Source organism: Amblyraja radiata, chromosome 2 (genome assembly GCF_010909765.2).
Source record: "Amblyraja radiata isolate CabotCenter1 chromosome 2, sAmbRad1.1.pri, whole genome shotgun sequence".
Taxonomy (NCBI): domain Eukaryota; kingdom Metazoa; phylum Chordata; class Chondrichthyes; order Rajiformes; family Rajidae; genus Amblyraja; species Amblyraja radiata.
Window position 1 is genome coordinate 118733478 of NC_045957.1, and position 13637 is coordinate 118747114.

The window sequence follows — 13637 nt, forward strand, 5'->3', positions numbered from 1 at the left end:
GGTGTACAGAGGGATTGGGTTTCTATAATAGAAACATAGAAAAATAGGCCTTAGCCCTGAGCTAAATCCAACTCTCTCTGCTATAGGCAGGAAACATGTTCCCGATGTTGGGGGAGTCCAGAACCAGGGGCTACAGTTTAAGAATAAGGGGTAAGCCATTTAGAACGGAGACGAGGAAACGTATCATCTGCATTCTTGATGATGGTGTTAGTACCATGTACAGGTGTGCAGTCGTAGGTGAAGAGAGTAGAGGAGGGGGCTCAGCGCACAGCTCTGTGGAACGCCGGTGTTCAGGGTGAGGGTTGAAGAGGTGTGCTTGTCTAACCTAACAGACTGGGGTCTGTTGGTTAGAAAGTCCAGTATCCAGTTGCAGAGGGAGGGGTCGATGCCCAGATCACCGAGTTTGGTGATCAGTTTTGAGAGGATAATGGTGTTGAATGCTGAGCTATAGTCGATGAACAGCATTCGCACGTAAGTGTCTCTGTTGTCGAGGTGGGAGAGGGCGGAGTGAAGTGCCGTTGAGATGGCATCCTCCGTACTCCTGTTCTTGCGGTAGGCAAACTGATAGGGATCCAGTGTGGGGGGTTGGCAGACTTTGAGGTGTGCCAGGACCAGCCTCTAGAAGCACTTGGTGATGATGGGAGTAAGTGCAACTGGGCGGAAGTCGTTGAGGCTTGCCGCAGTGGAGTGTTTTGGCACCGGCACGATGGAGGTGGTTTTAAGGCACGTGGGGACAACTGCTTGGGCAAGTGACAGGTCCACAGATTCACAACTCTCTGGGCGAAAGAAGGTTTTTTTGCTCATCTCAGTCCTAAATGACCTACCCCTTATTCTTAAACTGTGTGACCCCTGGTTCTGGACTCCCCCAACATCAAGAACATTTTTCCTGCATCTACCCTGTCCGATCCCTTAAGAACAGATTCATTACAGATTTTCCGGCATCTTTGGTTCCAGAGCCTTGCCGGATTATCCATTTCACCGGACCAACAGAGGTCACGACCTCCGAGAGGAGTCCAACGGCACCGGAACCTTCCGCCCAGGGGCCGAGATACCGGCCCACAAAGTCGGCCTCGGGTGTCGGCGATGGGAACGGATCTGCCTGCTCCTGCTGGGCCGGAGTTCCAGAGCCCCGGCAACTGGGGGGCAGATTCCACCCGCCGATGAGGTCGAGATTGGCCATGTGGCGCCTTCACGCCCACGTTAGTTTTGCATACAGCCCGTCACCCGCAGCCTCATGTGCCTGTCCCACTTACGCAACTTTTTCGCTGACTGTTGGCACCCGTTATAGGTCGTTGTGGGGTGGGAGATTGCAACCTTCACGTGGTCCGCCCTGTTTCCATGAATGCAATCAACCCCAGCGTGCACAATCAAATAAGATCAAATAGAACAAGTTGTGCTACAACATTAGGCTGTGCACGCCATACACAAGAAGAAGAAGAAGATAGTTCGTTGCAGGTCGCCGAAAAATTTTAACATGTTGAAAATCCAGCGGTGACCAGAAAGATGCTACGACTCTTTGGGCGACTGAGGGGACTACTCACGACCATACAGGCGACATGTCGCGGGGTGAAGCCTGTATGGTCGTGAGTAGCCGCCCAAAGAGTCGTACCTTGTTCTGGTCGCCGCTGGATTTTCAACATGTTGAAAATTTTCGGCGACCTGTAACGTCCCATGACGGGCGCTGGCAGTCGCCGAAAAAGTCGGGTAAGTGGGACAGGCCCAACAGGAGAAGGTCCACGCACAAGAGGTCAATATCAACTCCAAGGTCACACGCACTGATTGGCCCTATCTGCACACGGGTTATGATTGGTGAGAATGTAGGTCAAAGGGGCTTCTAGAATAAGCGTGACCTGTTACAGGTTACAGAGTCATATAGTCATGGATTCACACAGTGTGGAAACAGGCCCTTCAGCCCAACCTGACCAACATGCCCCATCTGCACTCGTCCCACCTGCCTGCGTTTGTTTGGCCCATATCCCTCTAAACCTGTCCTATCCATATACCTGTCTAATTGTTTCTCCAACGTTGCGATAGTCCCTGCCTTAACAACCTCCTCTGACAGCTCGTTCCATATACCCACCACCCTTTGTTACCCCTCAGATCCCTATTAAATCTTTTCCCCTTCACCTTAAAAGGTGACCATTTTTAAGATTACATCACTGGGCCTCCACTGATTTTTGCCCCCGCTGTTCCACTGGGCAAACGGACTGTAAATGCTGGCTTACAAAAGAAAAGATGAATTGGCTTTGGTATAACTGTAAAACTGTGGCTGGTGTGTAGGGCAGTGTTAGTGTGCTGGGCGATCGCTGGTTGGCATGGACTCGGTGGGCCGAAGGGCCTATTTCCGCGCTGTATCTCTACAGCTAAAACTAAAACGAAAAGAAATAGGTGACGTGTCGGGTCGGACTCCACTTTCCCACACACCAGACACAATTTACAATTTTACTGAAGCCAATGAACCTACAAACCTGATCGTCTTTTGAGTGTGGGAGGAAACCGGAGCACCCGGAGAAAACCCACGTGGTCACGGGTATAAACTCCGTACAGACAGCACCCGTAGTCAGGATCGAACCCGCAGGTCTCTAGCGCTGTGAGGCAGCAACTCTACCGCTGTGACACTGTGCCACCGGAGTACCGTTCAGGAACTATCCATGTACCTGTCCAAATGCCTTTTGAATGTTGGCGTGGTTATAGTTCGTTGGAACGGCTGCTTTCTCACGCAAGCTGATCAAATCGATCTGGCATTTAGAAACATAGAAACATAGAAAATAAGTTCGAAAAGGCCTACCCCTTTTTCTTAAGTTTAGCATTACTTTGGTTCAGGTTAGTTAATTGTCCCGATGTTCATGTTCCTGATGTTGGGGGAGTCCAGAACCAGGGGCCACAGTTTAAGAATAAGGAGTAAGCCATTTAGAACGGAGATGAGGAAAAACCTTTTCACACAGAGTTGTGAGTCTGTGGAATTCTCTGCCTCAGAGGTCGGTGGAGGCCGGTTCTCTGGATACTTTCAAGAGAGAGCTAGATAGGGCTCTTAAATATAGCGGAGTCAGGGGATATGGGGAGAAGGCAGGAACGGGGTACTGATTGGGGATGATCAGCCATGATCACATTGAATGGCGGTGCTGGCTCGAAGGGCCGAATGGCCTACTCCTGCACCTAGTGTCTATTCTCACGTGTACTGAGGTACAGTGGAAAGCTTTTGTTGCGTGCTAACCTGCCAGTGGAAAGGCAATACATGATTAATAAAGGATTGATAAGGGGTATCAGGATTCAAGCTGGGAGAATGTAATCAAATATTCGTTCCTGTTGACGAATCTTCCCTCTAACGCTTTAGCGGCATGTGATCCTAGATTGAATTACTGTGTTGACGTTTGCTGAAGACCTACAAGTATCCTCTAAACATTAACTGCTGTAGTACAGCCCCTGTCCCACTTAGGTGATTTTTTCGCCGACTACAGGTGACTAGGCTGTTTTCACATGGACGCTGGGTGACGCCTGATGGACATGCGTAGTTGAGGGAGGGTGTACTAGTTTACTAGTTTGCCTCTGTACCTCCACAGGTGGACCTGAAGCGAACCTTCACGTTTCGGAACTCCAAGCAGACCTACAATGGAATCCCCATCATCGCGGCCAACATGGACACAGTGGGAACGTTCAAAATGGCCGAGGTTTTAAGTAAGGTTAGTATCTTCATGTCTTTGGATAAATCAAGCTGGAAAACTTGGCTGGGCTGCCACGGTGGCAAAGCGGTAGAGTTGCTGCCTTACAGCGTATGCAGCGCCAGAGACCCGGGTTCTATCCCGACTACGGGTGCTGTCTGTACGGAGTTTGTACGTTCTCCCCGTGACCTGCGTGGGTTTTCTCCAAGATTTTCGATTTGCTCCCACACTCCAAAGACGCACAGGTTTGTAAGTTAATTGGCTTGGTGTAATGGTAAATTATCCTTAGTGTGCGTAGGATAGCCTTAATGTGCGGGGATCGCTGGTCGGCGCGGACTCGGTGGGCCGAAGGGCCTGTTTCCGCACTGTATCCCAAAACCTAAAACTAAAGGGTGCCGAGAAGATTTGCGAGGGTGTTGCCAGGTCTCAAGGGTGTGAGCTATAGGGAGAGGTTGAGCAGGTTGGGTCTCTATTCCTTGGAGCACTGGAGGATGAGGGGAGATCTTATAGAGGTGTACAAAATCATGAGAGGAATAGATTAGGTAGATGCACAGAGTCTCTTGCCCAGAGTAGGGGAATCGAGGACCAGAGGACATAGGTTCAAGGTGAAGGGGAAAAGATTTAATAGGAAACTGACATTGAGGACTGAGAAACTGATGAGGAAAGACATTCTTGCCGTAGAGGGAGTACAGAGAAGGTTCACCAGACTGATTCCTGGGATGTCAGGACTTTCATATGAAGAAAGATTGGATACACTCGGTTTGTACTCGCTAGAATTTAGAAGATTGAGGGGGGATCTTATAGAAACTTACAAAATTCTTAAGGGGTTGGATAGGCTAGATGCAGGAAGATTGTTCCCGATGTTGGAGAAGTCCAGAACAAGGGGTCACAGTTTAAGGATAAGGGGGAAATCTTTTAGGACCGAGATGAGGAAAACATATTTTACACAGAGAGTGGTGAATCTCTGGAATTCTCTGCCACAGAAGGTAGTTGAGGCCAGTCCGTTGGCTATATTTAAGAGGGAGTTAGATGTGGCCCTTGTGGCTAAAGGGATCAGGGGGTATGGAGAGAAGGCAGGTACAGGATACTGAGTTGGATGATCAGCCATGATCATATTGAATGGCGGTGCAGGCTCGAAGGGCCGAATGGCCTACTCCTGCACCTATTTTCTATGTTTCTATGTTTCTATGACGTGTAGCTTTTTCACACAAAGGGTGGGGTGGGTGTATGGAACGAGCTGCGAGAGGAGGCAGTTGAGGCTGGTACAATAACAATAATAACACAAAATGTTGGAATAACTCAGCGGGACAGGCAGCATCTCTGGAGAGAAGGAATGGGTGACGTTTTGGGTCGAGACCCTTCCAGATAAATGCATAGAACAGGTTTACATAGAAATATAGAAAATAGGTGCAGGAGGAGGCCATTTGGCCCTTCGAGCCAGCACCGCCATTCAATGTGATCCTGGCTGATCATCTTCAATCAGTAACCCGTGCCTGCATTCTCCCCATATCCCATGATTCCGCTAGCCCCGAGAGCTCTATCTAATTCTCATTTGAATTCATCCAGTGAATTGGCCTCCACTGACCTCTGTGGCAGAGAATTCCACAAATTCACAATTCTCTGGGTGAATTTTTTTTTCTCATCTCAGTTTTACATGGTCTCCCCTTTATTCTTAGACTGTGGCCCCTGGTTCTGGACTTCCCCCAACATTGGGAACATTTTTCCTGCATCTAGCATGTCCAGTTCTTATCTAATTTTATACGTTTCTATAAAATCCCTTCTCATCCTTCTAAATTCCAGTGAATACAAGCCCAGTCTTTCCAATCTTTCCTCATATGACAGTCCCGCCATCCTGGGGATTAATCTCGTGAAACTACGCTGCACTCCCTCAATAGCAAGGATGTCCTTGTTCAAATTTGGAGACCAAAACTGCATACAATACTCCTGATGTGGTCTCACCAGGGCCCTGTACAACTGCAGAAGGATCTCTTTACTCCTTTACTCAAATCCTCTCGTTATGAAGGCCAACATGCCATTAGCTTTCTTCACTGCCTGCTGTACCTGCATGTTTACTTTCAGTGACTGGTGTAAAAGGACACTCAGGTCTCGTTGCACCTAATCTGACACAATTGAGATATTAATCTGCCTTCTTGTTCTTGCCGCCAAAGTGGATAACCTCACATTTATCTACATTATACTGCATCTGCCATGCATCTGCCCACTCACTCAACCTGTCCAAGGCATCCTGCAGCCTCCTAGCATCCTCTTCGCGGTTCACACTGCCATGCATCTTTATGTTATCTGCAAATTTGCTAATGTTACTTTTAATTCCATCATCTAAATCATTAATCTGTATTGTAACTAGTTGCGGTCCCAGCACCGAGCCTTGCGGCACTCCACTCGTCACTGCCTGCAATTCTGACACGGACCCATTAATCCCTACTCATTGTTTCCTGTCTGCCAACCAATTTTCTATCCATGTCAATACCATGTGCTCTAATTTTGCCCACTAATCTCCTGTGTGGGACATTATCAAAGGCTTTCTGAAAGTCCAGATAAGCTACATCCACTGGCTCTCCTTCATCCATTTTACTTGTCGCATCCTCAAAAAACCCCAGAAGATTAGTCAAGTAGGATTTCCCATTCATAAATCCACGCTGACTTGGACCAATCGTTTTACTGCTATGCAAATGCACCGTTATTGCTTCTTTAATAATTGACTCCAGCATCTTCCCCACCACCGATGTCAGGCTAACTGGTCTGTAATTCCACGATTTCTCTCTCGCTCCTTTCTTGAAAAATGGAATAACATTAGCTATCCTCCAATCCACAGGAACTGATCCTGTTTCGAGGGGTATGGGTCAATGGGTCACACAGGGGTCATGGGGAGAAGGCAGGGGAATGGGGTTGCAAGGGGAAATAGATCAACCATGATTGAATGGTGGAGTAGAATTGATGGGCCGAATGGCCTAATTCTGTTCCTATCACGTCTGAACTTATGGATAAATGGGACTACGTTAGATGGAGCTTCTGGCAAGGGCACGTTGAGCTGAAGGGCCTGTATCCATGCTCTATCACTCTGTAACTCTATGACTCTCTGTAGAAAGAAGGAATTGCTTATGCTGGTTTACACAAAAGGACACAGAGTCACAAGTTCACGTGTTATTGGAGTAGAATTAGGCCATTCGGCCCATCGAGTCTACTCCGCCATTCAATTATGGCTGATTTCTGCCTCCTAATCCCATTTTCCCATAACCGTTGACACCCGTTCTAAGCTAGAGGTTGTCTATCTCTACCTTAAAAATATTCACTGACTTGGCCTCCACAGCCCTCTGTGGCAATGAGTTCCACAGATTGACTATCCTCTTACTAAAGAATGTTCTCCTCACCTCCTTTCTAAAAGAGTGCCCTTTAATTCTAAGGCTGTGACCTCTGGTCCTAGACTCTCCCACCAGTGGAAACATCCTCTCCACATCCACTCTATCCAGACCTTTCATTATTCTGTATGTTTGAATGAGGTCCCCCCTCAACCTTCTAAACTCCAGCGAGTACAGGCCCAGTGCCGACAAACGCTCATCGTATCCACTAACCAGTTTTGTTAGTTTAGTTTATTGTCAGTGAAAAGACCACACACGATTGCAACAAGCCGTCCACAGTGTACAGATACTGGATAAAGGGAATAATGCTTTAGTGCAAGTTTAAGAAGAAGGGTCTCGACCCGAAACGTCGCCCATTCCTTCTCTCCAGAGATGCTGCCTGACCCGCTGAGTTACTCCAGCACAGAGACTGTGACAGTCATTTGGAGTGTGTTTTGGCAGTATCAGGAGATGGTATAAGATTCCTGTTGTGACGTGCGATGATTGATTGTCATCTCCACAGTAGCTGCACCTGCTAACGTATCTGCAACTTTTACAGTTTATTGTGAAAGCCATGATTTATCTTCCTTTGTGTGGTGAAGGATAACTTGCTTACTCAGAGAATATTACAATACACCGTTCCATAGAACATAGAAACATAGAAAATAGGTGCAGGAGGAGGCCATTCGACCCTTCGAGCCAGCACCGCCATTCATTGTGATCATGGCTGATCGTCCCCAATCAATAACCCGTGCCTGCCTTCTCCCCATATCCCTTGATTCCACTAGCCCCTAGAACTCTATCTAACTCTCTCTTAAATCCATCCAGTGATTTGGCCTCCACTGCCCTCTGTGGCAGGGAATTCCACAAATTCACAACTCTCTGGGTGAAAAAGTTTTTTCTCACCTCAGTCTTAATTGACCTCCCCTTTATTCTAAGACTGTGGCCCCTGGTTCTGGACTCGCCCCACCACAATTTCCCAATTGCTAGTCTAAATTCAGTTTAGTTTAGTTTAGAGATACAGCGCGGAAACAGGCCCTTCGGCCCACCGAGTCCCAGCGATCATCCCGTACACTAGCACTATCCCACACACACTCGGGACAATTTACAATCTTTACCAAAGCCAATTAACCTACAAACCTGCACGTCTTTGGAGTGCGGGAGGAAACAGGAGCACCCGGAGAAAAGCCACGCGCCTGGCCTTTGGTCCTAGACTCTCCCATTAGTGGAAACAGGCCCTTCAGCCCACTGAGTCCATGCCGGCCAGTGATCACCTATACACACTAATTGTACAACTCACTGAAGCCAATTAACCTGCAAGCTACAGACCAAGATAGTAGTTCAGGACTGCTCTCTAGTTGTGGTCGGAGGCTCAGTTGCCCGCTAACGGCTGGGAAGAATCTCATCATTGAAGTGTGGTAATCGGAGAAGACCCACGCAGTTCACGGGGAGAACGTACAAACTCCGTACAGACAGCACCCTTAGTCGGGATGGAACCCGGGTCTCCGGCGCTGTTGAAGGTTATTGTTTTAAAAAAATCCTGAAAAAGCCTGTTAAGTCTTGCCGACCAAGGAGAACACAGGTGTGGCCAAAACAGGTGTGTGTGTGTGTGTGTGTGTGTGTGTGTGTGTACTGGCTAAACACATCAGTGTATCTTACATGCAATGTGTTTCCAAAACCCAGAATCCAAATCATTGTATTAGGCAGAGCAGAGACGTCTAGGGGTCACTTTCTCTGGCTGTTTATATGTGCAGTAACCATATGGTCGCATTCAAAGTCATAGAGTCCTACAGCGTGAAAACCCCACCTGCCTGCGTTTGGCCCATTTCCCTCCACACCTGTCCAATCCATGTACCTGTCTAGTAATGGGCCTGTCCCACTTAGGCGACTGCCAGGGACTAGTTTTAATGGAATTCACCTACAACACCTGGCGACAACCTACGATAGGACATACGTCAACCTACGACAGCAAAAATGGCCACCACTGTCGCTGGAAATGTTTCAACATGTTGAAAATGTTGCTGCGGTCACCCAAAAAATCTCCTAAGTGGGACAGGCCCACTAGAGCAACTTGTGGGACAGGCCCTTGTAGCTTGGTACACGAGTGTGCAAACGCACACCTCCAGATTCAGGGGCAGTTTCTTCCCAGCTGTTATCAGGCAACTGAACCATCCTACCACAACCAGAGAGTGGTCCCAAAATACTATCTACCTCATTGGTGACCCTCGGACTATCCTTGATCGGACTTTACCTTGCACTAAACGTTATTCCCTTATCATGTATCTGTACACTGTAAAGGCCCGATTGTAATCATGTGTTGTCTTTCTGCTGACTGGGTAGCACGCAACAAAAGCTTTTCACTGTACCTCGGTACACGTGACAATATACTAAACTGAAAACTGAACTGAAACGTTTATATGTATAATAGCCATATGGCCATTGTCATAGTCGTGAAGTTGTACCGTGTAGAGACAGCCCCCTTTAGCCTAACTTGCCCACACCGATCAACATGCCCCATCTACCTGCATTTGGCCCATATCCCTCTAAGCCTGTCCTATACACATGCATGTTTAATAGTGTCCTAGTAACTTGGTACAGAAGTGTGAAAATACACCTCCAGATTCAGGGACAGTTTCTTCCCCTCTATTTTTCAGGCAACTGAACCATCCTATCACCAACTGGAGAGCGGTCCTGACCTATCATCTACCTCATTGGAGACCCTCGGACTATCTTTAATCGGACTTTACCTTGCACTAAACGTTATTCCCATTATCCTGTGCTCTGTGGACGGCTCGATTGTAATCATGTATAGTCTTTCCACTGACTGGATAGTACAAAGCTTTTCATTGTACCTCGGTACATGTGACATTAATAAGCTAAACTCAATTAAATTGAGATAAAGAAGGATCTCGACTCGAAACGTCACCCATTCCTTCTCTCCGGAGATGCTGCCTGTCCCGCTGAGTTACTCCAGCTTTTTGTGTCTGTCTTAGATGAAGCAGATTACAGCATTATCAGTGCAAGGAGGATGCTGGTTTAAAGCGAAGATAGACACAACAAGCTGGAGTAACCCAGCGGATGAAGCAGCATTTCTGGAGAAAAGGAATGGGTGACGTTTCGGGTCGAGACCTTTCTCCAGTCTGAAGTGTCACCTAGTCCTTCTCTCCAGAGATGCTGTCTGACCCGCTGAGTTACTCCAGCATTTTGTGTGTATCTCACAACATTTTTCGGCAGGAGCGAGGGCGGATATATTGGGAGCAGTTGTTATTGAGTCCACGTCTGACATGTGGAAGTTATTTAAAGACCAGCCGATCGTATTTCAGGATCGCTATGTTCCAGTAAGGAGGAGGGATAAGGATAGCAAGGTTAGGGAACTTTGATGTTGAAAGAGGTTGTGAATTTGGACAGGAAGGAGTTTTACGTTTATGATCCCAGGAATAAGTGGTTAACTTATGATGAGCGTTTGACGGCACTGGGCCTGTATTCACTGGAGTTTAGAAGGATGAGGGGCCCCCTCATTGAAACGTACCGAATAGCGAAAGGCCTGGATAGAGTGGATGTGGAGAGGATGTTTCCACTAGTGGGAGAGTCTAGGACTAGAGGCCATAGTCTCAGAATTAAAGGACGTTCCTTTAGGAAGGAGATGAGAAGGAATTTCTTTAGTCAGAGGGTGGTGAATCTGTGGAATTCTTTGCCACCGAAGTCAATGTCAATGGATGGTCAAGTCTGTGATATTTTTAAGGCAGACTTAGATAGATTCTTGATTATTACAGGTGTCAGAGGTTACGGGGAGAAGGCAGGAGAATGGGGTTAGGAGGGAGAGATAGATCAGCCATGATTGAATGGCGGAGTAGACAATGGGCTGAATGGCCTAATTCTGCTCCTATTACCGATGACCTTATGACCTTATGTTAAGTTTAGGAAGATGAATTCAGAGAGGCTTTTGAGGAATATAAAGAAAGCAGGAAAAACTGAAGTGGGTGATTAGGCGGGTCAGGAAGGGCCGTCTAACGTTAGTATCTGAAGAAGGGTCTCGACCCGAAATGCCACCCATTCCTTCTCTCCAGAGATGCTGCCTGTCCTGCTGAGTTACTCCAGCATTTTGTGTCCATCTAACGCCAGTGGCGAGTTGTATGATAGGGAATACCAAGTCTTCTTAGACACAAAATGCTGGAGTAACTCAGCGGGACAGGCAGTGTATCTGGAGAGAAGGAATGGGTGACGTAGGAGAATAGGTAATAGAAAAGAAAAGATGTGTCACGGTGGCGCAGCGGGTAGAGCTGCTGCCTCACAGCGCCAGAGACCCGGGTTCCATCCTGACTATGGGTGCTTGTCTGTGCAGAGTTTGTACGTTCTCCCCGTGACCTGCGTGAGTTTTCTCCGGGATCTCCGGTTTCCTCCCACAGTCCGAAGACGTGCAGGTTTGTAGGTTAATTGGCTTGGTGTACGTGTAAATTGTCCCTAGTGTGTGTAGGATGGTGTTAGTGTGCGGGGGGATCGCTGGTCGGCGCGGACCCGGTCGGCCGAAGGGCCTGTTTCCGCGCTGTTTAAACTAAACTGAAGGTGACGTTTCGAGTTGGAGCCTTTCTTCAGGCTTTCAGTCCTGGGCCTCCTCCACTGTCAGAGTGAGGATAGAGGCAAACTGGAGGAATTTCAATGTCCATGCCAATAGACAATAGACAATAGGTGCAGGAGTAGGCCATTCGGCCCTTCAAGCCAGCACCGCCATTCGATATGATCATGGCTGATCATCCCCAATCAGTACCCCGTTCCTTGCCTTTTCCCCATATCCCCTGACTCCGCTATTTTTAAGAGCCCTATCTAGCTCTCTCTAGAAAGCATCCAGAGAACCGGCCTCCACCGCCCTCGGAGGCAGAGAATTCCACAGACTCACCACTCTCTGTGAGAAAAAGTGTTTCCTCGTCTCCGTTCTAAATGGCTTACCCCTTATTCTTAAACTGTGGCCCCTGGTTCTGGATTCCCCCAATATCGGGAACATGTTTCCTGCCTCCAGTGTGTCCAAGCCCTTAACAATCTTATATGTTTCAATGAGATATCCTCTCATCCTTCTAAACTCCAGAGTGTACAAGCCCAGCTGCTCCATTCTCTCTGCATATGACAGTCCCGCCATCCCGGGAATTAACCTTGTAAACCTACGCTGCACTCCCTCAATAGCAAGAATGTCCTTCCTCACATTAGGGGACTCAAATGCCGATAAGGTGTCCCATCTAGACTAGTACCACTTGCCCACTGTCCCCTCTCTGACAGTGGAGGAGGCCCAGGACTGAAAGTCTACCTCCCTGCAAACCTTGCCTATCCATGTACTTGTGCAACTGACTTTTAAATGCTGTTATAGTACCTGCTTCAATGTTCCTCCAATTAACATTTGCACTTTTCATCCTCTGACTCCGAGCGTGAATTCCCTCCTTTATCCTATCCTCTCCCTAATAACCCCCTTGTTTTTAATGTACGTATAAAAAATCTTGGGGAGGAAGGAACTGCAGATGCTGGTTTACACCGAAGATAGATACAACATCAAAGTCAAAGTCAAATTTACTCGTCACATGCACCCAAAGGTGCAGTGAAATGAATTTGCCAGCAGCGATACACTTAAAAAGAACACACAATACACAATAAGATTTAACACAAACATCCACCACAGCATTCTCGGGAGGGGGCCACATGAGTGGCACGGGTGGGGGACATTTTCGTGGAATTTAAAAGGTGTATAAACTGTATTGAACAATTTGTGTAGCCTACGAAAATGTCGGATGAATTTTTCGCACTGTGCACACATTGTATATATTCATTACTTGGACAGGGGCCACAGAGTGGCACGGGTGGGGGACAGTTTGGTGGAATTTGACAAATGTAAAAAAATGATACTGAACAATTTGTATAGTCTCCGAAAATGTCGGATGAATTTTTTTCGCATGGTTCATGAATTGTATATATTTATCGATTGAATAAAGTCTATTTTGAAAAAAAATAAAAAATCCACCACAGCATTCTTCACTGTGGTGGAACGCAACAAAGTTCAGCCAGTCCTCCTCCTTTGCAAAATTTACAAAATGCTGGAGTAACTCAGCGGGACAGGCGGCGTCTCTGGAGAGAAAGAATGGGTGACGTTCAGACTGAAGAAGGGTCGCGACCCGGAAACGTCACCCATTCCTTCTCTCCAGAGACGCCGCCTGTCCCGTTGAGTTGCTCCAGCTTTATGCGTCTATCCTCTGTACTGTTCTATGTTCCATGTATGTGCCTGCAATAAACTCACCCAGCCTCTGGTTTATTTTGCAGTTCGCCATGTTTATCACCATTCACAAACACTACACTCTCGAGGAATGGAAGGCGTTTGCAGCTTCTCACCCTGAATGTCTTGAGGTATGTTATTCTTGAGAATATATTCGGCGGTTTAACCTGATGGCTGCATGAAAGAAGCTGTTCCTGAACCTGGACGTTACAGTTTTCAGGCTCCTGTACCTTCTTCCCCGATGGCAGTGGTGAGATGAGTGTGTGGCCAGGATGGTGTGGGTCTCTGATGATGCTGGCTGCTTTTTTAAGGCAGCAACTCCTGTAGATCCCTTCGATGTTGGGGAGGTCAGTACCTGTGATGGACCGGGCA

The 13637-nt window shown here is 47.5% G+C and overlaps 1 protein-coding gene across 1 annotated transcript in view; it reads left to right on the top strand.

The window, feature by feature from the left end:
- Nucleotides 1-13637, top strand: part of gmpr (guanosine monophosphate reductase) — a 38007-nt gene that overhangs the window by 1066 nt on the left and 23304 nt on the right. Inside the window, exons 2-3 of the mRNA XM_033014278.1 lie at nt 3561-3680; nt 13313-13396. Coding sequence (XP_032870169.1) covers nt 3561-3680; nt 13313-13396 — 204 coding nt within the window. The remainder of the gene's footprint in view (nt 1-3560; nt 3681-13312; nt 13397-13637) is intronic.